We start from the raw sequence: 21,716 nt of genomic DNA on the forward strand, positions 1-21,716 counted from the left end.
TGCTATTATGTAAAAAAAATACATCACAAAATGCAGTAAAAATAATCACCTTTATAATTAAAGGCTGTCATGGTAAAATGCTTAAAAAAAATCCATTATTGAAAGAACATTTCACTGCTGTTCTGGGAAAGATATAATCAGGCAATTCCTCTCTGTGGTGCTTTCTTTAACACCCTCCCAAAGAATCAGTGTGAGTTCAGCCATCACAAACTGTTTTGCTATATCTTGATTATCTATCATTTTTTAGCAGGAGGATTTATCTTATCATCTTTTGCAACAGGACAAGGGCTAATGTTTTGAAGCTAAAAGATGATCAGTTTAGATTAGAGGTAAGGAAGAAGTTTTTTACTCTTTTTACCAGAACAGGCTGCCCTGAGAGGCAGTGGCTGACCCATCCCTGGAGCCATTCAAGGCTGGATGGAGCTTGGAACAGCCTGATCTCATTGGAGATGTCCCTGCTCTCTGCAGGGGGGTGACCTAAAGGAATTTTAAAGGTCTCTATCAACCATTCTGTGATTCTATGGACACACAGCTAATCGTGTCTTAATAAAGATGGTGAACCGATGGAGTTTTAAAATGACAAATCAAGTTCTTATTAACTTTTTCTTTTCATTTATTCAGTAAATTCTCTGACAAAGCATTAAGATTCATCCATCCTTGAGAAGCAGGGAAGGAAAAAGCCATCAAGAGCTCTGAGGAAAGCACAGGAGATCTTACAGCTGCCTATCTCCCTTTTCTGACACCGTTTGTTCAGTAAGATTAATCTCCAAAAAGATCAGAGCCCAGTTCTTACTCCAACACAGGCATCAACACTGTTTTAAAAAAAAAAAAAAAGAACAAAACAAAACATAACAAAAACCTTCCTCGAAAAGGCAGGTAACAAACCATCTTTTCCTGCACATCAAACAGGTTTCCATGTGCTCTCAGCAGCACTGTCAAAGTCAGTGGCTGTTAACAGCCTCTCCACATCATTTTCCTTATTTGCTAAAAAACCAAATCCTCTTCCTGACCCCTGAGCTCTTCACACTTGTCTAAATATTGACTCCAAAGCAAGGAACTCACTAAATTCCTTCACATCTTTGAAAGAAAAAAATGCTACTTTAAAAACTCTTATGTTTAAATTAGTTTATATAAGCATCATAGTCAGTTGTGAGTGCTGAAAAATCAAGTCTTCCTGAAAAATCAAGATTTTTACAAGTATTTATTTTATCAATTCCACAAATATAACATTGTAAACTGTTATTCAGCAGAGGCATCACATTTACTAGAAACAACAAAAACTCACAAGCATTTTTTAAGCTTTAATTAAAAATTAATATCTGTATGTTCTGACTTGATTTAAGCCCAAATTTCCTTTTTTGAGTCACTGTAACAATGAAATATATTTTTAAAATATGACAGTGTGCTGAAGTTCACTACTAAAGGAATGAGTAGCTGCAGATACATCAGTGCACTCTGAGTTACTGAATGAAGTTGCTTGAGAAGTTTTGCTCTGAAGGTTTTTATGGTTATTAAACAAACCAGGAAGCAGAGACTAAAGCAGATACTAAGTCAATCTCCACTCTAAGAACTAAAATACCCTTCATCCACCACATTACCAGTGTAGGGAATTAGGAAATGTCATGGTTTTCAGCAAAGGGACTCTCACAGAGCAGCCTGGAGTCTGGCTGTCAATGATGCCTCTTTCCCACTCCCAGCTCTGCAAAGTCCTGCTCTCAGATAAAACCAAACCCTGCTTCAAATTCATTTTATTTCCTGGCCTTACCCAATCCAGAAAATCACCAAGCAAACAGAAAATAATTTATGTAAATTATTGAATATTCAGACTTGTTCAGTTTCATAATGAGGAATAAAATAAAACCCACTGTTAAATCAGAGTATATTTTAATCTAGAGGTGAGGCAATCAGTGGTTGTGTGTTGCAGTACCCAGACACATCCTAAACTCAAAAAGTGTTTGGTTAAAATTAATAAAAGATTATTTTGAAGATGGCAGTGAGTCAGAAAGGATTTAGTCCTGAAAGACATATTGTCTGCCTCTACTTCCACATGCAACTCATCCAACAATGATATGGCAATGGCAGCAACTCAAGTAAAAATTCATTTATCTTCACTTTCAGCTCTTTCTCTATACTCTTTGCCCTGATCTTAGCTAATTAGGTAAAAATATAATTTAACATTATAGCTTCTGAAAGAATACAGCAGAACTGTTGCTGTTATTTCAAATATAGTAACATGCATGAAGTCAGTTAATCAAGGTCTTCAGCAAGAAGTTTGAGTTTGAAATTGTTTTCAATTAACAATTTATCAAAATAAGAGCTCAGAAAATAGCTAGAGAAAAGGGCAGAGCATTTAAGAAGGGAGGAACATTTGTGTAACATGTTACAAGACCATTTTAAATTGCTAAAAAAAGAAAACCTAACTTGCTGGAACAGTGAGTCCTTGCCTCTAGGAGGACAAGGTACAACACTGGGTATGAAAATGGAAAAAAGATAAAAATTCATAGCTTACATAAATTTCATTACTCGTGCAGTTGCCAGAAAGCAAAGAATTAACATCTACCTTTGAAGCACCTCATAACAGGAGCCCATTTCCATATCTCTGTACATCTGCAATCCATCAAGGATCAATGGAAATGCTGCAGATTATTATATTCACTCTGCAGCAGATTCCATGAATGGAACATGACATCATAGTTTGGGAAATTTATAATGTGGTTTAATCTATAATATGGCTTAGAGCCTCCTTCTCTACATTGCCCATAGAGAGGAATAAATATTGGATAATGCAATCATTTTTATTCCAAATTAGAATAAATTGAAAACCTTATACTTCACTATTTTTTAGTTAAAATATTCCTCAGAATTTCAAATAGAATATGCTGAAATACTTGTTTTTAAATGTTGAACTGTTCACTCCAATAATACATCATTTTTGCATGAATAAAATATTGTAGCCAAGTAATATCAAACACATTAAAATAACAATGTCAAAATGAAATTATTATGCCAAAGATAAGATTTCGACATTCAAAATTGAAAATCACATTGTCCAAAATGTGAGAAAGCTGAAGCAAACTATCTAAACCTTCTTCACTAAGTTTATACAGAAAACACTCCTTCATACAAAGCCTGCAAGTGAAAATCAAAAAGAAAGAGAAAGCATCAGAAAACATTTCTAACAAATGTATCTGCAGCCAACCATACTCGTCACTCTGAATCTGACAGCTCAGTGACCTTTACAGTTGAGCTGCCTCAGCTGAGATCCTGATAACAAATTCATAATTATCTGAACCATCATTACAGAATGAACAGACCCAGTCCGGCAGACAAGACTCCAGGCCTGAGAAGAAACAAAGCTGCCTTTTTATCCCAGAGACAGCTGCTCTAGGATGGGGTCAAAACCCAACTTTTGAAATTAGTCAACCTAATTCTCATGTAGTGCCAGCCCTGCAATAAAAAAGATTCTCTTACTTGCTTCATGTATTGCTATTGCTCACAATGACAACCCAAAAGTCCTGGGCTTTCACAGCCACAATTTTAAAGTCCTTTACATTTTTATTTTCAAAGTGCAACTTACAGATTTGCAGAAAACTTTAGGCTTCCAAGTAGCTTTGGCTGAACTTAAAAATCAATATTCCACATGCAGAAGAAATTCAGTCAGTCCTATGCCTAAAGAATCAGTGCCTAAAGTAGGCTGCAAGTGCAGAAAGCACACTCTGCATCTCCTTTGAGGCACAGTTAAATAAGATGGTCTGCATTCATCAAGGAAGTCTCAACTATGGACACCCTTCTCAAAACTAAAGACGTGCTTTATCCCTGAGGAGAAAGATATCATGGGAAACACAGGAAAAAACTGGGTTCAAGTTAAATGACTCTTAGCATGGGAGGCTGATATCTGAATTCTGTCAGAAACCTGATTGATTCTCCCATTCCCCTGTTTGAGTAATAGTTTTTTTACAAGGTGCCTGGAGTTTAATTTATCTCACTAAAGAGGCTCTGAGTTTGTACTGCAATATTAGTGGGTCAAAGCCAACCTATATTTACAGATGTGCAAAAACAATACATGGCTACTCTAATGATTACCAGCTACAAGTTTCTCACACAAATTGCCTATAAACTTTGTCAGATTGCAGAAACAAGCAAAGATCAATTTGCTTGGGGTTCCTCTCAACACTACAGTGCCACACAGAAAGTATGGGGAACACATTGATTTCTACAGCAGTAAATTAAAAATGTAATTAAATCCAATTGTCAAAAATGCAATAATTTCAAGTCCATAGCACTGTTGTTCTCACTGCACTTCACACTTTATTGTGAGAATTGAACAGAACTGATGCACTTAATAGACCTTGAAAGAATCCCAAATACATGAGCTCAGTATATGTAGACAAATAAATCCAAACATTCTTTCCCAAAAATACTAAAACCTAAACATACTAAACCTACCCAAGTCCTTTTGCATCACACTGAAAGAGATAACAAGAAAAATTGTTCAAGTGCCAACCACGTTTTCATAAGAAGAATAACCCTGTCCTGGGCAAAACAGACCAGGAAAATGGATGAATGAGTGGCAAATGTGAGTCAGTGTCTATGAAATCTGCCACAATGGAATCAGTTAAAGAGAGCAAACTAAAAAAGGACTAAAAGTGAAGTAAACTTATATGTATATATATCTTCATAGATACAAACGTGTTTAAAAATGCAATTTTTATGGATCCATTTTGCAAACATTTCAGCTAGACAGAATGGTATAGAAAGCACTGGTTTTACTGCCTCTTAATCCAAGAAAAAACATGAATGGACAACAAAAATGTAAGGATTAGAAATGTAAAACTTTGGCTTTTAGAGATACTCACTTTAAGCACTGCACAGCTTACTTATCTGCTACAAAACACAACTTTTAGTGTTTGTTAAAGTGTCTAGAAAACTGACAAAAATTCAAGGATTTGGTTTAGGCAAATGGAAACAAGGCAGCATCAGCCAGCTGTGCTGCTGCTGCACATAGCTACAACTCCAGGTTATCCCCCTCCTGCACAGCACTCCTTTGAAGAAAATCCAACAGCTGATGAACAAATCAGAGCAGCCTTAAACAAGCCTTTAAGAAGGACCATGAAGCCAGCTGGAGGCATAAACAGCAGCTTCCAAAGGAAAAGTGAACAGGCCACCCCAAATCCATCCCCTGGGGCAAGGACTGCAGCTCCAGCTGGGCAATGGGTACACTTTGTGCTGGTGACAAGTGGGGAAAGCTGAACAAGCAGGCACAGGGTGGAAATATCACCCTTCATGTGTCCATGAGCCTGCTGGTGCACACAGATCCATCCCTGAGGTCTTCATGAGTAAGAAAAAACAATGTGGAAGTCTGGAGGGAGCTCACAAGTCTGCTGTGGAGCACCCACCATCTGTCACCATTCCAAAAATGCTTCATCCACTGCTCAGCTCTGCTCATGCAACAAAAATATTCGCCCTGGGGGGCTGCTGCATCCTAGGAGTAATGATGTAGCACACTCAGTTTAGACTTGCTGATCACATTAAAGACTGCTGGCTTAGCCAGAAATGTGTTACTGAGGAAAGGCCTCCCTGTTCCACCAACATCACTATGGAAACTATGGGAATATTTAAACTTGCTCCTGCACTGCACTCAGGAGACTTTTGCTTCAATAAACAGGGAGAACTCAGATTTATTTAGTGTCTGGTCCTCTTTCCCAGGGGTTCACACTCAGAACTGATGTACTTAACCTTTCAGCATTAGGTGACTATCCAGAAATACTGATTAGAAAATGTAAATCATTCTGCTAATCTCTTTCAAAAGACACCTCGTGCAACAGATACACTCTCCCTGTGTAAATGTTTTCTAAGGATATTGATGTCTTTGTTAAATTCTTAATGCTTTGGGCTGTGGAATAAGTAAAAAATCAATAGGGACATAAATTTTAAGAAGGATTGCAATGATTAGCTGTGTTTTTGGCCATTGGTGGCAAAAGGTAGTTTGATCTCCCACCAGCTGGAATATCTGATTTCATTTTTTCCTGACTTATGTCCCAGTCTCTGGATTTTGTCCCATACCTAGAGATTTCAACTAGCATGGAATCAGGCTACATCTCAAAATAAATACAACTAGAAGTAAGTTGTTCCAAGAAGCAAGGACTCTTAAGGAAAATATATTTCAAGTATTCTGTGGAGGAAATACAACACACCTAGTAAAAATCAAAAAACAAAATGTCAAAATAAAAAACGGCCAGAAAAAAAAAATTGCAATCAGTAATGGTGATGCTTGAGAGAAAACAAGAGTCACAGGATACTGCAGAAGTCACAATAACACAATATTGTCCTGGTGTACAAAGAATGTTGTTGAAGGAAGGGAGAAGTCATTTGCAGAATCCAATGGTGACACAAGTTAATGGCCCTGAAGGCACAGCACTGTTTAATTCTTGTTCATGATCATTAACAGTGGCACCAGTATCGATGCAGCCACAGGGATTAACTGATCTGAGCACAAACTACCCAGATCTGCTTCTGAGGAAGCAGAAATGTGGCACCTTGGGGACATCAATTACAGGAGAGCAGAAATGGGCACAGTCCCTGCAGCAGGTCCTGACAGTGTGGTGGGGCAGGGAGATCAGGTGAAACAGCCACTGAGTAACATTGTTTAAAGACTAGACCAGAGCCAAGAGGAAAGTTACTGATTAAATTACCGCATTGTGGTACAAACGGTGGAAAAAAGAATTTTAATGAGGACAAAACACCAAACCAACCACCCACAAAAACTGAAACTAATGAGAAAATAAAAATTCTTCCTAAACCAAAATAGTCCATTGCTTGAGAAACCACAATTCCTGGAGCAAAGGACACCACAATGCACATTTTTCTAGGCACAGGGGTGGTACCTCCAGAACCCTTCCCTGAATGACCAATTACCCACCCACAGCTGGCTCACAGAAAATCTTTAGCATCAGCACAAACACAGCCCCAAACTCCTCCATTCTGTTCCTTAATGAGAGAATTGAATCGCTCAATCTGTTTCACAAAAACATTGTTTAAATTCCTTTGTTTAAGAAGTTATTCTAATAAATCAGTGGAATGGTATCAATCAAGCCTTTTATTCCTCTTTTTAGCAGTTTCTGAGAGAACGATCAGCCAGCCTGGAGATGCTTTATGTATCTTCTCAAATTTTCTGGGCCTTTCCCAAAACATTGTCTTCAGACTTGGCAAAACTTGGGTGTGTATTTCACACAGCTTGCTGGAGTTTCAGGAAAGAAGAATTTCAGCTGAAAGCCTCCAAAGATTGGAGTGCTATCTTAGGATTTTTTTTTTTTTTTTTACTTGTTCTTCCACAGGCTGCTTTTTGCAGCACAGAGAATCAAAGTGCAATCCCCCTCTGCTGCCTTTCAGAAATAAACTCTTCACAGAGAAGAGACAACAAAACAACTCCCTGGCCTGGCTTCCAGCTCCAGGCTCTGCACAGACAGATTACAACAAAAAATGAAAGCTCTGTGCAGAGCTGGCACAGGTAACACTGAGAACACCCCTCTTCACTTCTGCCCAAGCCCCTGAGAGAGCATTAGTTAATTAATTAATTAATTAGCATCACAGCAAATTCACGAGCCCCTGCTACACCACCAGGGCTCTCCTGCACCATGGCTGCATTCCAGCCTGGCCACTTCCTACTCCCATCTCATTTAGGGGACAGGGAATGAAATAACTCCACTCTTAACATCCATCCTGATTGCAAGGGTAGCACCAACATACATAGATGTGTAATTCTTAAAGAGGTGTTTCTTTGCTTCTGCAATCCAACTCAATTTCTGGAGCAGAATCTCTTCTCTTACTGCTCAGTCATGGATTATTTCTTGCACTTGACCCATATCCATTGACAAACATCACAACACACTCACCTCTGTGAAAACAAGTTTGTGTTTATCTCACACACAGGAAATGCTTCTTTTAAGAAGTGCCAAATGTTTTAAACCATATTTTTACTGCACAAAGTCGGCATATGTGCTACTGTGGAATCCAAGTGCTGTGCCTCCCAAACCACTTCCATTTCTATCATAAACCATTTAAAAGCAGTTTCAACCACCTTCATGCCGGGTTTCCCAGGCCCACTTTTTATTTTGTTTTTCAGGAGAGACAAGAGGCAAGAGAGACCCAAGGGAAGCACCAGCCCCAGCAAAGGCCACTGCCTGCACATTTCACTCCCCAGGTGACAAAGGCGGTGTACAGCACGAGAAACGTGCCAGGGACAGCCACAGATGAAATTATGGGCAGACACTCTCTTGGTTGCTCTTTAAGGAAAGAAAACATGTTATGAGAAGCTGAAGTATTATTTCTTCAGCCAGGTAATATCTTTCCATGTAAACTATAATATACAGTCTACAAAACATGACCGTGAAACCATTGGTCAACTGTAAAGTAAAAATGCTACAAAATTATATTTTTTTTCCTTTTTTTTCTTTTTAGAGACTACTGAAAAAATAAATGTTCACAAAATAAATGTTAAGAGCAGAAAGATTTCCTCCCTAAACCAGTCCCATGGTTTCTCTGATGTTCAAAAAGGGGTGTCATCACCTGTTCTCTTTTCTCCTCGCTATATGAAAATAAAAGATGCACACATCAGAACTAGCAATTAATTAGCAAATGACAGTTTCTGCTGAGGCTAATACAGGAAATCCGGAAACACCATAAAAACACCAAAATAAAACAATTAAATAAAGTTAATGCAAAGGCTTGAGTTAAAAAAAACACCTGGTGTGAAAATATTTCTGACTTGGATGGAGTGGTTTATTATAATGTCCAAAGAAACACATTAAAACTGTAAAAGGGGAAGACACAAACAAACAAAAAAAAAAAGTTGAACAATCTTTGCCTTGAAAATACATATGTGTATTAAAAAATTATTTGCTTTGAAAATTAAAACTGAACAAGGTGTGCCTGCTGGGACTGCTGGCACAACCTTGGATTTTATGGTGGAAAAGGTGATAAACCTAATTCAAAACAGGGGTTTACAATAAGAGAAAACACACACACACACACACAAACACACACAAAAAACACACACACACAAAAACACACACTCTTTATTAAAATATATGAAAAATCCTGTCACTGTGCTGGCTATGCACCCATCTGCCAGGGCCACCAAGGAGCCAGTGCACTCCATCATGTACAGGAAAGATTAGCAAAGAATGTCTGAACAGAAAAAAATGCAAGCAACTCATCTATTCGAAGAGGAATACACAAAAATATTCTGAATTTATTGTCATTAACAGCTATAGCCCCTGAAACAAGAGATGTAAATAGAGACCTCAGTAAAAGAATGCAAATCTGTTGAGTCCTTAATATTTCCCAAAGGGCAGCACACACATTTCTAAGTAACTTGAGAGAAATTGGGAAAATATCCTGAAAAAATTCTTCACTCTGCCCCAGCGAGCTGTCAGGTTCAACCAGACACACTCACATTCCTTATTCGCTGGCAGCATTTTAAATTCTTATTTCCTATTAGAAAACCTGAAGATCAATAATGCTACAGGAAGATGTACTCTCGTTTAAGGTCTCCAAAACAAACCAGACAACTGGAATGCCTTCTGAAACTAAACACTTTCCCAGCTAACAGGGATTGGACTGGTTAATGGTTGTGTGCACTCTCCACCATGTCCTTTTACACCCAAAGCAATCAGATTTAAAGCTGACAATGCTTAGTGCCCTACTAAGTTACTTACAACAAAATTACTAGCTACCATCCCTATTTTCTTATTCTTCTATGAAAATTCTTTCAAAGAGAAAAAAAAAATCCAAGTCAGGTTAAAAAAATATATATATTGCCTTTGAAATAAACCAAAATAGAATGAAAAAAATGAAGGGAAGATAAATCTGGATATCTGCACAGGTACATCCTTACATACTATATAAAATGGGAATATATTTTGTCAGTTATAAGATTATCTTATAGTGTTTCTTTTATTTTCTTCAGCAACTTCTGATTATCTCAGATAAAGACCAACATCTCCTCTCCACCTTTAGACATTTGCATAATTATTAACTTTGGTGGCAAGCCCATAAAATTGTGGACTCAGTTTCAAGCAGAAAAGGAAATGGACTGTAAAAAAAATCTGCATTTAAGGGCTGCTCTTATTAAAGAGCATTCTAGAAATAGCTGCATGAGGATGGGGTTTGTAGTGGAGGAGATTCCAAACAAGGAAGAAATAATGCAAGATTGGAAGATAATGTCAGAGAAATGCAAAGATCAGTAGGGACAGTTTCATTGAAGGGCAGCAGTTAAATACCAGGCCTTACCTAAGGACACAGCGATTCATCCACCACTTGAAATCCTCAAATCTTTCTTTTTGTTTTTCTACAAAACATGCTCCAGACAGACCCTGAAGACACTGCTTACAGTAGGAGCCACTTTTCCATCTCTATTCCTACCCCTTCCCAGGAGGGAAAGATGATAAAACTTTCAGATGGATACAAATTATCCCGTTCCAAGAGGAGCAAAAGGTAGTAAGTAGCTATTTATTTTCTGCTAAAATCATCGTGCTCAGAGTTCACTTATCCTGCCAATATCCAAAGAAAGTGCCAAATGCTCCCCTCCAGCTCCACAGTAATAAATCTGAAGTTATATATTTCATTTTCCATGCATATAATGCCATCACTGCAATGCCACAGTGCCAGGAAATAAAGTCTTAAAAAATAAAAATAGAAGCAGGAAGCAGAAATGCTGCTTTGCAAGACTATTCCTTGGGGTTTTTTATTGCCCAAGATATTGGTTATCATTAACTATACTGGCTATTTAAAAAAAATTAAAAATAAAAAAAAATCCCAAAACCTATGCATATGTTTTCTGTGTTTATCAAAAATACTAAACAATTCATAAATCCTTAATTACCCCCACTATTTCTTTATTTCTAATACACACACATACTCTGATAAACAAAATGTCCTTTCTTGCCTCCTTTTTTTTTGTACTATTGAACTTCATTGTTTCTTTGGCCAATAAACTCAGGAGAACAGCTGAGTTTAATGTAAAAAGCTTAGAAGTTTTCACACTGACTCAGAAAAACATCATTGCAGAAAGATTGCATATTAGTACCAGTGTACTATTAATAAAACACAGGGCTCTTCTCTAATAAAGAGCATTTCTAATATTATTTTCAAGAGATGGAAAAGTTCATACCTGTACAATCTCATAGCTTTTAGACTAGATTGCTTACAACAATTTTTCACATGATACAAATTGTATTTTTGCATGATGCTAATAAAATTCTCTTTCACTGTAGGAGCTTTTTAAGATGGATTTTGAAGACCACAGGAAAAACCTGTATCCAAGCAAGGGTTTAGCATCAAATTCTGCATTTCTTTTTTACCACATCTGGAAAACTCATAAAAGAAGCTTTGCTGTTATTACAGGCTGTAGAAGAGAGTTAAGAAATACAATTATCTACATGTTTTATAGCTTCACCAATATTTAATGTAGCTCCATCCGCAACCTTTTAGTTTTATTGTCCTGGGATTTGAAATTAGGACCATTTTTATGCATAGAATATTATGCACATGTTATGAGGAACTACTAGAGCTCTTAGGAGAATAATCTCATGGATTTTTTAAGTAAGAAGAGTAATAGATGGAACCAGCATAATGATGTTCTTCCACTATGTACTTACCTGCTTTTAGTTACCCCTTTAGTTTACAATACTGGGTCTGGGATACCTCTATTTGACAATTAGGAGCAGTGTTTTTCAGATAGGGTGGGGTCAGAAGCAGCTGTTTTGTGAATTTAACAGAGAACAGAAAATTGAAAACCTGCTTTTATGATTTCATTAGGAAAAACACAAGAAACTGCTCCTCTTGGCAACAGAACTGTTCCAGCTTTACCCAGTATCAATTTTGGTTGTTTTTTTTTTTTTTTGCACTGACTGCAGACAGAAACCAGTCCCAAGAAGAAACTAAGGGCAACTCAGCAGAGGTGAGAGGAAACTAAAATGAGTGTCCCTTCTCTTAGCCCTAAACTAATGGCTAACAAATAACACCAGGGCAGGTGCTGAAAAAAAAAAAAAAAAGATTGACCATACTTTTCTTCTTTTTATGCTTTTTCTTTTAAATGCACTTATGTTTATTATACCCACTTCATTCTTCAGAGTTTATCACAAAGCAATAATTCAATCACACAGCTCCCTGCTAAGTAAAGCAGTTCTAGTTATAGCTGAATGCCAAAGGTGATATAATGGAGCATTATTTCCATGCAAGGTCATTCTGAATTTACACACACAGCCACAGCCTGCCAGACCCCTGCCTTGCACAGAGCACTCCACAACAGTTTTGTCTTGCTCAGTTTTGCACAAATCCTGTTGTAATTCCTTTGATACAGTTGCTACTGCACTGCCTGTACATTTCTTACAGAGAGAAAGTGAACAAGGCATGGAAACAAGAGAAAAAGAAGTCAGTGAGTTGAAAAAAGAGTTTGAATTAGTTTTCCTTAATTACATTAAAACTGCTTAATTTTTTGAGAACTCTGTATGCCATGCATACGTTTAATAAATTAGAATACTAAATACAATTTGTAGTCATCAGAAAATTACTATGACTGTACAGATATTGAAATATTCAAGTCTTTTCAAGATGCAAAGAGAACCAGTTCCCAGACCTCAAAGTTCAGATATTAAGAGTTGATTTTCCTGTGAATCCACAAACAAGATCCAGTTCTTAAATACAATTCCTCATCATTGCCTCCAACTGAGTCAGGAGCATGAACAGATAATTTTAATGGGTTTCTACTAGACAGACCTTTAAAATTAGAAAGCTACTTCAAAAATTAATGAAAGAGACGTGATTCAGAGCAACAAGGAAAACTGGGACCCTGGCCAATTTCAAGAGGGTTTGAAATTTTAACTGATTTTATTATTTTTTTCCTCAGTGACTGGATAATATCATTCAAGACTTAAAATTTTTACCTAGTTTCAAATTAAGTGAGAGCTTATAAACTTACCATTAATCCATTTGGCTTCTGGATTATGAACTATGAACTCTTTTCTGAAGAGATCTTCCAAGGATAATCTGTTTTCTGATGAATTTGCAAGTTCATCTAAAATAAACACAACAAGATCATTTTAGATAAAGATTGGAGACAATATATTGTATTGTTCTCAAAACACTGGAACCATGGTAACAATACTTTTACTTGTTATAAAAAAAATAAGAGCAAGGTATCGTTTTTGTTTAGTAAAGCTTCAGGAAACAAAGAATTGGTACCTTTTGGACAGGAAAACTACAGGATTTAGTGTTTGGCTATTTATTATATTGGGACTTTCAGAGCAAAGCTCTTCCTTACCACAGCCCCACTCCACAAAAAATTACAAACACCAAAATTTCCTGACAGCCAAAGGATGTTGGCCACATTGAGTACCATACACCGGGAGAAACTAGATAAAAAATTCCTGCAAGTAAATTTGGAACCAACTTCACCTATTCAGCAATTTAAAATAAAATTTAAAAAAACCCTACATGCACATTTTATAGTGCTTGCTTTCTAGTGACATGAACAACATAACTTGGTTAGCAGCCTTGTGTTTGTCCCAAACATGAGCCAGGAATATTGTGCTCCTGAACATTAGCCAACATTGACTTACAAAACCAAACAAAATAAACCAAAATTATTTTCCTGCTTCTAAAATCATCTCCACACTTCAGAAAACTAAAAAAGAAGCTCTGCTAAATATCAGTGTTCTTGTGCTGGAAGCTATAAAAATAAGTAATGAAGATTTCAGTAGTGAAGATTCAATAGTGAACTGCTGCACTAACAGTGGTAATGTTGAACCATGACTATTACAGCAAAAGTTTTAGTGTCAAAAGACAAACCCACCAAGTTTCCAAGCAATAATCACTGGCAGCAGCTTGCACCTCACCTGACTGCTTTAGGCTCTTTAGGACAGCAGCTGCCAAAAGCTGTGCTGGTTGTTGCCTCTGCCAAAAGATGCACCTGTGCACTTCCCACACAACCAGCCCAATGCCCTGCCAGGATTTTAAAATAATTTTGTGTTATTGGGCAGGTTATCATAAATTATTGCACTCTTTCTCTTCTCTATGAGCTTTTCTTTCCTTCTCCTTTGTGGTAGGCAGATTTTGTCCTTACTGGTATTAAACAGTGCTCTGGTGACAGACACATACAAAGAGAGTATCTGCCATCACAGCAGTCAAGCATCTTTGTTATCTTTGTGTCAACTCATGATGTTACCAGGACATTTTTAACAAAGAAATTTGCTTTGTAAAGGTCATATCCTGTCATACATTTTGGACGAAAATGTGACCCTTCAAAGAGAATGAATTCAATCAATAGTTTTGTTATTGGTCTTTATTCAGCCAAATTTCTCAATTAGAGGGCCAGCAGAAAGCCTGCTGGAATCAGCAGCAATATGGTATTTTTGCCTTTAAATGTCAGCACTGCCTGCTGCAGCCACTTCAGCTGATATTAATAAAGGTGCATCCTTGGTGTCCTGAAAAGAAACTCCCTTTTAATGCACATCATGAATTTACAATAGACACAAGGCCATCCCAGCTGCTCACTCCCCAGCTCTGCTCCTTTTTGCATGTTGCTCCCTCCCAGGTGGCAGCAGGGCTCTGGGAAGCACTGACCCACTGCAATCAACTCTCCTGCACTTCATGTCTTCTAAGGATCCTCCCTCATAAGACAAACATTTTAATCCTTAAATAAGCTTTTTTTCCCCTCTCCCTACCTTCCAGGAATCAAAATAGTCTGTTTAGGTTTGTTTTTATTTTCATCTGCCAGTCCAGCATGGGACACAACATTCCACTTGCAGTCTTACTGGGGCTTTACAGCAGAGCAACATTATCTCTCTTGATTTATACCTAATCCCTCTGTTTACACATTGTGGGACCTTGTTAGCTCCTGCTCCTGCCACACACTGTGTTTTATCTTCAAAGTGAGCACATGTTGTTATGTGTGCTCTGTTCAGCTCCACAAACACCTTCCTGTGTCTTCAGAACGCCGCTTCTGACTTAGTACCAGACACTGGGCTCTCCTCATGCTCATTATCCCCTTTCTCCACAGCCTTGTTGACAACCTTACCCTCCACAAGCTGTTTTCCATCACCTGTTTGGATTCCACACACCCTGGTCCTGATGCTGTTTGTAATTCCAAACGTGTTCCCCTTCTAACCTTACCTGAGTCTGTTTCCACTCATTGTGGCCCTTTATTTCCTGCCACTTTGCCAACTAGCAATGAAGCTCACACAAGCTGTTATGCTGTCAAAGATTGCCTTACCTATGACAGATTTTTTTCCAACTGCTTAAATAAAAATCACTAAAACAATATATCAGCTGAGTACAGAGAGGCTATTAGAGAAAAAAGGAACACCAGCTCTGCTCTCTGTTTGCTATCACATCCCTGGCAAGAAATCTCAATATAAATTGGATTTTAAAGTAAGTTTTAAATTATGGTTTGCATTTATCAACTGAAAAAAAATGGCATCTTCAAGCAACTTTACAAGATGTTTTAGAAGTGGTTTTTTTTTTCTTAATGGTAAATTTTAACCAAATCAGAGTCCTGTTTGTAACCATTAACTCCACCTTTGCTCTCTGTCAACATCTCAGATGTTTATCTATATAGATGTTAACATCTAGATGTTTATCTATAACAGGATGAATTACACATCCTGGGAACCCTCAAAACAGCAGTGGGTTAATCTCTATTGAGCAAATTAGTTGTACCCCACCACATTTATACTTAGAGGCAGGGGAGAACAGGAGGGGTGGCCCTCTGTGTCAGGGACCAGCTGGGATGGATGGATGGATGGATGGATGGATGGATGGATGGATGGATGGATGGATGGATGGATGGATGGATGGATGGATGGATGGATGGATGGATGGATGGATGGATGGATGGATGGATGATGGATGGATGGATGGATGGATTGGATGGATGGAGGATGGATGGATTGGATGGATGGATGGAGGATGGAGGATGGATGGAGGATGGATGGATTGGATGGAGGATGGATTGGATGGATTGGATGGATGGATGGATGGATGGATGGATGGATGGATGGATGGATGGATGGATGGATGGAGGATGGATGGATTGGATGGAGGATGGATTGGATGGATTGGATGGATGGATGGATGGATGGATGGATGGATGGATGGATGGATGGATGGATGGATGCATGGATGGATGAGGTGACCTGACCTTATGGTCAGGATTAAAGAGGGCACAGGGACAGGTGACATGATTGTCACCTTGGTGGCTGCTACAGGCCTCCCCAGCTGGGAGAGCAAGGGCAGTGTCCTCACATCCACAAGCCCTGGTCCCTGTGGGTGACTTTGGCCACCCCAATATCTCCTGGGGGACAGCACAGCAGGGCATAACCAACCCAGAAGGTTCCTGGAATGCATTGTTGGTAACTCTTCTCCAAGTGACAAGGACATGGACCCCCTGGAGCAGGTCCAGAGGAGGCCACAAAGATGCCCAGGGGGCTGCAGCATCTCTGCTATGGAGACGGGGAGATTTGAGACTGCTCAGCCTGGAGAAGAGAAGGCTCCAGCAAGACCTTAGGGCACATCCCAATACCTAAGAGGGCTCCAAGAAAGCTGGAGAGGGACTTTTGGGCAGTCATGGAGTGACAGGACGAGGGGAAATTGCTTTAAACTGAAAGAGAGCAGGTTTAGATTGGGTGTCAGGAAGAAATTCTTCCCTGCGAGAGAGGAGAGGTCCTGGCACAGGGTGCCCAGGGAAGCTTTGGCTGCCCCATCCCTGGAAGTGCTCAGAACCAGGACAGAGCTTGGAGCCACCTGGGATAGTGGAAAGTGTCCCTGCCCATGGCAGGGGGGTTGGAATGAGATGATCTTTAAGGTCCTTTCCAACCCAAACTAATCTCTGATTCTAGGATGTACTTGTTTCATTTTAAAGACTTCCTTTTACTACTTTGCATTATTACATTACAAAATAGCCTAATATCTCTTTTTCATTCCCCTGTAAATTTTATTGAGTTATTCCTTAAAGGAATGATATTTCCAATGTTCTCATGCTATTTACCACAGATTCCTGTATTTTGGTCTGAGATTATATATATATATATATATATGTATATATATAATGTCTATATGTGCAGCAAATTACACAGATTACAGAGACACAAACAAAATCAAATGCTAAAGACTAAATTACTACTTCTTAATTGTACATCCAATTAAAAAGAGTTCCAATACTGGCATGTATTAATTCAAAGTGACAAACCTGTTTGTGCTTATTAAACTAGAAGGCTCCAAAACTTGAAATTAATGGCCTTGCTACTTTTCACGAGTTTATAGGATATTATTTTTGCAGGTTAAATATAGTCTAAACATCTCCTAAAATTTGCCTTCTAACTTAGCAAATAAAACTAATAATTAGGTACTGTAGTATGCCATTAACTGAAACTCCCTACTGACTTTGCTGTGGAAAAAAAAGGTTTTATGCTCGAAATTAGGATAAAGGCTTGATGTTAAATGCCATCTGAAAAGTGGAAAAACACTTTCACTAGTAAACTGCATGCAAGCTAGCAGGTGTAACTGGGAATTAGCATAGCTCACTTTGTGTTATCATGACAAAGGAAGAAAACTTGCCAGAAAATTGTTGGATATCAAAATCTGCCTGCCAATTTACACTAGGTACAGGGAGTCTATACAGAATTGAACAGAAACCTGAAAATTCTTGCACTGAATATCCACATCACCAAAGGAAAACAAAATAAAGAATAGTAGTTTGCTTTCTTTTCCTTTAAGAGTAGTATGAGAGAGGGTATGGAGAGGTTGATCCTAACCCTGAACAGTTTATTTACTGGACATAATCCAAATAGATTCTCTTCCCAGAGCTTGATTTTACTCAACCCTTTCCACAAAAAGTCTTTTTCTGACCATTTGTCTGACCTAAATGTTTTCTAAAGTAATTTTTCTGAAAAAGTGTCTTTTTATTTCTGTCATGTGTGAGTTTTCCTTGAGTCTCTCATTAGGCAGGTGCCACTTTGCTGAACAGCAAGTGCACACATCAGCAGGCATGGTTTAAATACCAACATCAATATCTCAGTAATCAAGTCCTAGAAAAAGCATTTGAGTCTTCCACACCTTCAGAAACTGTAAGTTAACATGAAGGTAGAAATACTGACAGTCCCAAAAGGAAAAAAACAGCTTTAAGTATTGTGGCAAAACACCTGTACAGGGGAGGCCAAATCCATACAACTCTTAGGCTGTTTTTAAATGGTTTTTCATATAAAACTTTAAGCTGCTAATACTTTCAATTGAACATTTGTCAGTTTTGAGATACAGATCAACAGTGGCTCATCAGATAGGTCTTCACATAATTCCTACAATGTGGAACATACTGTCATGATGCAAAGCAAGAACAAGCTGATTCAAAGGCAGGAATGATTTAAAGGCACTGATATCTAAAAATCTACTCAAGACTATTTCAGTATATGCAGGTGTGAGATGAAACCTCAAAAGCATAAAATAGAATAAAAGCAGCAGAAGATGCCTGTGTTATATTTATACTGACATACAAACCAAATGATGGCATCTCATGGATGTCTCTGCACTGGTCACTAATTCCCAATATAAAGATATATTTATAAGATTATTCCCAAGTTATTTTCTTTTGTTTTCTCTTAAATACTTCTCCAGCAATCCACTCCAAATATTAAACAAAACTCACTAGGTTCATAATGCAGTTGCCCCAGAGGACAGACAGGCTCCTGTTCTGAAACTTGCAAGTTTTTCCACTCCAGCCCTCTGCTTTAACAAGGGCAACTTCATTCAATGCCAAAGCATTTCTATGCACTTTCTTTATCACTGCACTTTTCTAATTTTGAAGAAAACCAGCAGGGATATTTGCCTGCAAGCCTTCTACTTCCAGGTAAGGAGCACTGTAGCAATTTCCACTTGCTGGGAGCAGTGGGGTCTATTTAATGTGCTCTTTAGTCCGTGGGGGCTCACAGAGAGTTCCTGAGCCCCAACAAGTGGCTACTGGGCTGAGTTCATTCAGACTCTGCCACTAATGTTTTATATCACTGGGTTATTTGCTCTTCCACTTTTTCATCTCTTTGTTGAGAAGACTCAGATATTTATAAAGATTCTGAGTATTATCATAGATTAAAAGCAAGATAAAATTATCAGAAATGTTACTAATGTTGTTGGCACAATACATTTACTCAAACCACAAACATAACTGTAACACAGAGTTTTCATATATGAACAAAAGCCAATATACTAATAGGTCAAAATACATCTCTTATTTCAACAGAGAGCCTGCTTAATATTGTATAGTCAACTTATATTTCATGTGATAAAAGATAATACAAAAAAAGAAAATCAAGAATTTCCTTTTAGTTTTAACATAATTTCTATCTTTAGTGGAAGCTAAAGCCTCTTTGAGGCTTTTTGCAAATGAATTGCACTTTCTTTTAAAAACATGCTATCCCATATGGAAGCATTGGTCCCTCTATGAAAAGGCAGGAAAGCTGTTGCTCAAAATTTGAGAGAAGTCAAATGACAGCTGTTAGTGCACACAGACCTAAGAGTTTCTTACATTGTGGACAAAACAATGTGTAAATAATTACAGGCAAAAGAGTTCACTGCTGTTGTGTTTGGCATATCAGTAAGTACACTTTTGCCTCCAAAAAACACCAGTGAAACAATCATGCTTCTGAGCCATAACCATCTGAAATTATCATCATTTCCATAAAAAGAAGCAGCATGATGTACAGTGTTTAGGGGAATTTACATGAAATCTAAGAAGCACCCATCCATACAGGCAGAACTAAATAGGGAGAGAACTCTCTGATGCTCAAAATAGTACTAGAAATGAACACTGAAACATCCCAGGGAAACAAAGGACATTTACACTGAATATCTTCATTCAGACCTGTTATATTTTATGAGAAGGATCTCAAACCTAAATATTTATAATAACAAATTAGCATCAATTTGGAACTGAGCACTTCACAATGGCCAGATGTGAGGGGGGGTCTCTACTTTTTTCCTCTCTCCTCTCCTCAAATACTGAACATCCCACAGTGATCTTAAAACATATTCATGAGAAATTAGTGTCAGCTATAGTGCTTAAAGTAACAAAATATCTGCTTCCCAAACCACTAATAATTCATAATAATCAAACAAATTAATAATGAAAGTGAAGGGGGAGCAGCAATGATTAGGGCCAAAACAGGGCAATTATCTATCCTACAATGCACCTCAAAGCTTTCCATGGTGAGCATTTCCAACCCACAGGAAAGCCCAGTTTTACAGACCTAGACTGTTCTGGGAGAAAGGTTTTCATTTCTATCAAGCTTCACAGTCTCTATGGGATATCTCAGAGCATCTGAGCTGACAGAACTAGTTTTCACTTGCATGACTTCAGCTGAAATGTAGGTCCCAGCTTACACAAGTTTTCAACCAAGATCTCTGGATTTTGAAACGGCCTCAGAGATGTTGTAATTCACTGTGCTTTTTTAACATATTTTTTTTAAAAAGTTAACATTCCCCTAGGTTGTTTATTCTGCTTCCATGAGTGCCTTCAAGGACTTCAGTTTATGTTTTACATCATTAATAATTCTATATAGATATAAGAGCCACAACTGAAAGTTATTATTGTAGGTTCCAGCAAACACTTGATATTTTATAAGTCTTCAAAAAAAGGGAAACATCCTCCTTGAAACAAAAAACAGTCTTCTGTCTTAGAGTGTACTAGGATACACTACCATGTGCTCTCAAAATCTCTTTTTTCTTATTCCCTGAAGAAGGCTCCTATTCACTGAGACTACAGCAGCACAACTTTGCTTTTATTTTTCTCAACTTGATCTAAGTGGAAATAAGCAAACAGTTATTTTGGACAGCACCCTGCATAAGGAGTAGGTATTTCTACAAAACAGAGGAAGCAGACTATCCATAGTGTTCCTGCCTTCTCTTTCCAGCTGCCTCATGCTCTCTGACAAAAGCAAAGCTTTTTGATCCTTTTCCATTTAGCCTCACCACCTTCCTCTAAAGCAGCAGCACTGTGCTGCTGTACTTGCTCATGCACAGCTTCCCTCAGTGATTTCATCTCGTGGCCAAATAGCCTGGAACCATTATTTAGTGAAAAGAGCTTCATTAACTTTCTGGTTTACACAAACTTGAATGGCAGAATATTTGCAGACCAATATTTACTATCCAGGCATGCCATGCAAATCAGGTACTTTACACTCCAACTTTAAAACTGGCAAAAGGATTCAAAGTTTGGGGTTTTTTAAACTTGTGGAGTGTTTTCTCTTTTTATCTACTTCTTCTTGCCCTCACCCTTTTTTTTTTCTGTGACTGAGCAATTACTTTCCCTTGTTGTTTCAGAAAGAGAGAAAAGGGAAGGAGCTTGTGCATGTACAGGTGGAAGATCCATGTTCATGATTCAGAGAGAAGTTGCATTCTCAGAATCAGTTTTCCATGGAATACAATTTTCTCTTAGCTCACCTCTGAATCTGTAATTATATGAAAAACCAACAACAAACTCTTGAAGTCAGCTCACACCTGCTGAGGCTCACAAGGATTGCTATAACCCCCTCAAGACAGACACAACCCTAAGGATTGCCAACCCCAAATATCGCCAACCCCAAATATTTCTGCTTCACAAGGCCTCCAGCAGCTCCTGAGTCCCTACAGCACCAAATTTACAACAGCCACAAGTTAAGAATGCTTAAAGGCAA

At 38.1% G+C, this 21,716-nt stretch overlaps 1 protein-coding gene across 2 annotated transcripts in view; it reads right to left on the bottom strand.

Annotated features, from left to right (window-relative positions):
• DPP10 (dipeptidyl peptidase like 10) overlaps positions 1-21,716 on the bottom strand; it is a 437,210-nt gene that overhangs the window by 175,251 nt on the left and 240,243 nt on the right. For both annotated transcript variants that reach the window (XM_036386652.2, XM_036386651.2), the window contains exon 3: positions 12,980-13,075. In XM_036386652.2, the coding sequence (XP_036242545.1) occupies positions 12,980-13,075 (96 nt within the window). The remainder of the gene's footprint in view (positions 1-12,979; positions 13,076-21,716) is intronic.

Source organism: Molothrus ater, chromosome 7 (genome assembly GCF_012460135.2).
Source record: "Molothrus ater isolate BHLD 08-10-18 breed brown headed cowbird chromosome 7, BPBGC_Mater_1.1, whole genome shotgun sequence".
In the NCBI taxonomy this organism is placed as follows: domain Eukaryota; kingdom Metazoa; phylum Chordata; class Aves; order Passeriformes; family Icteridae; genus Molothrus; species Molothrus ater.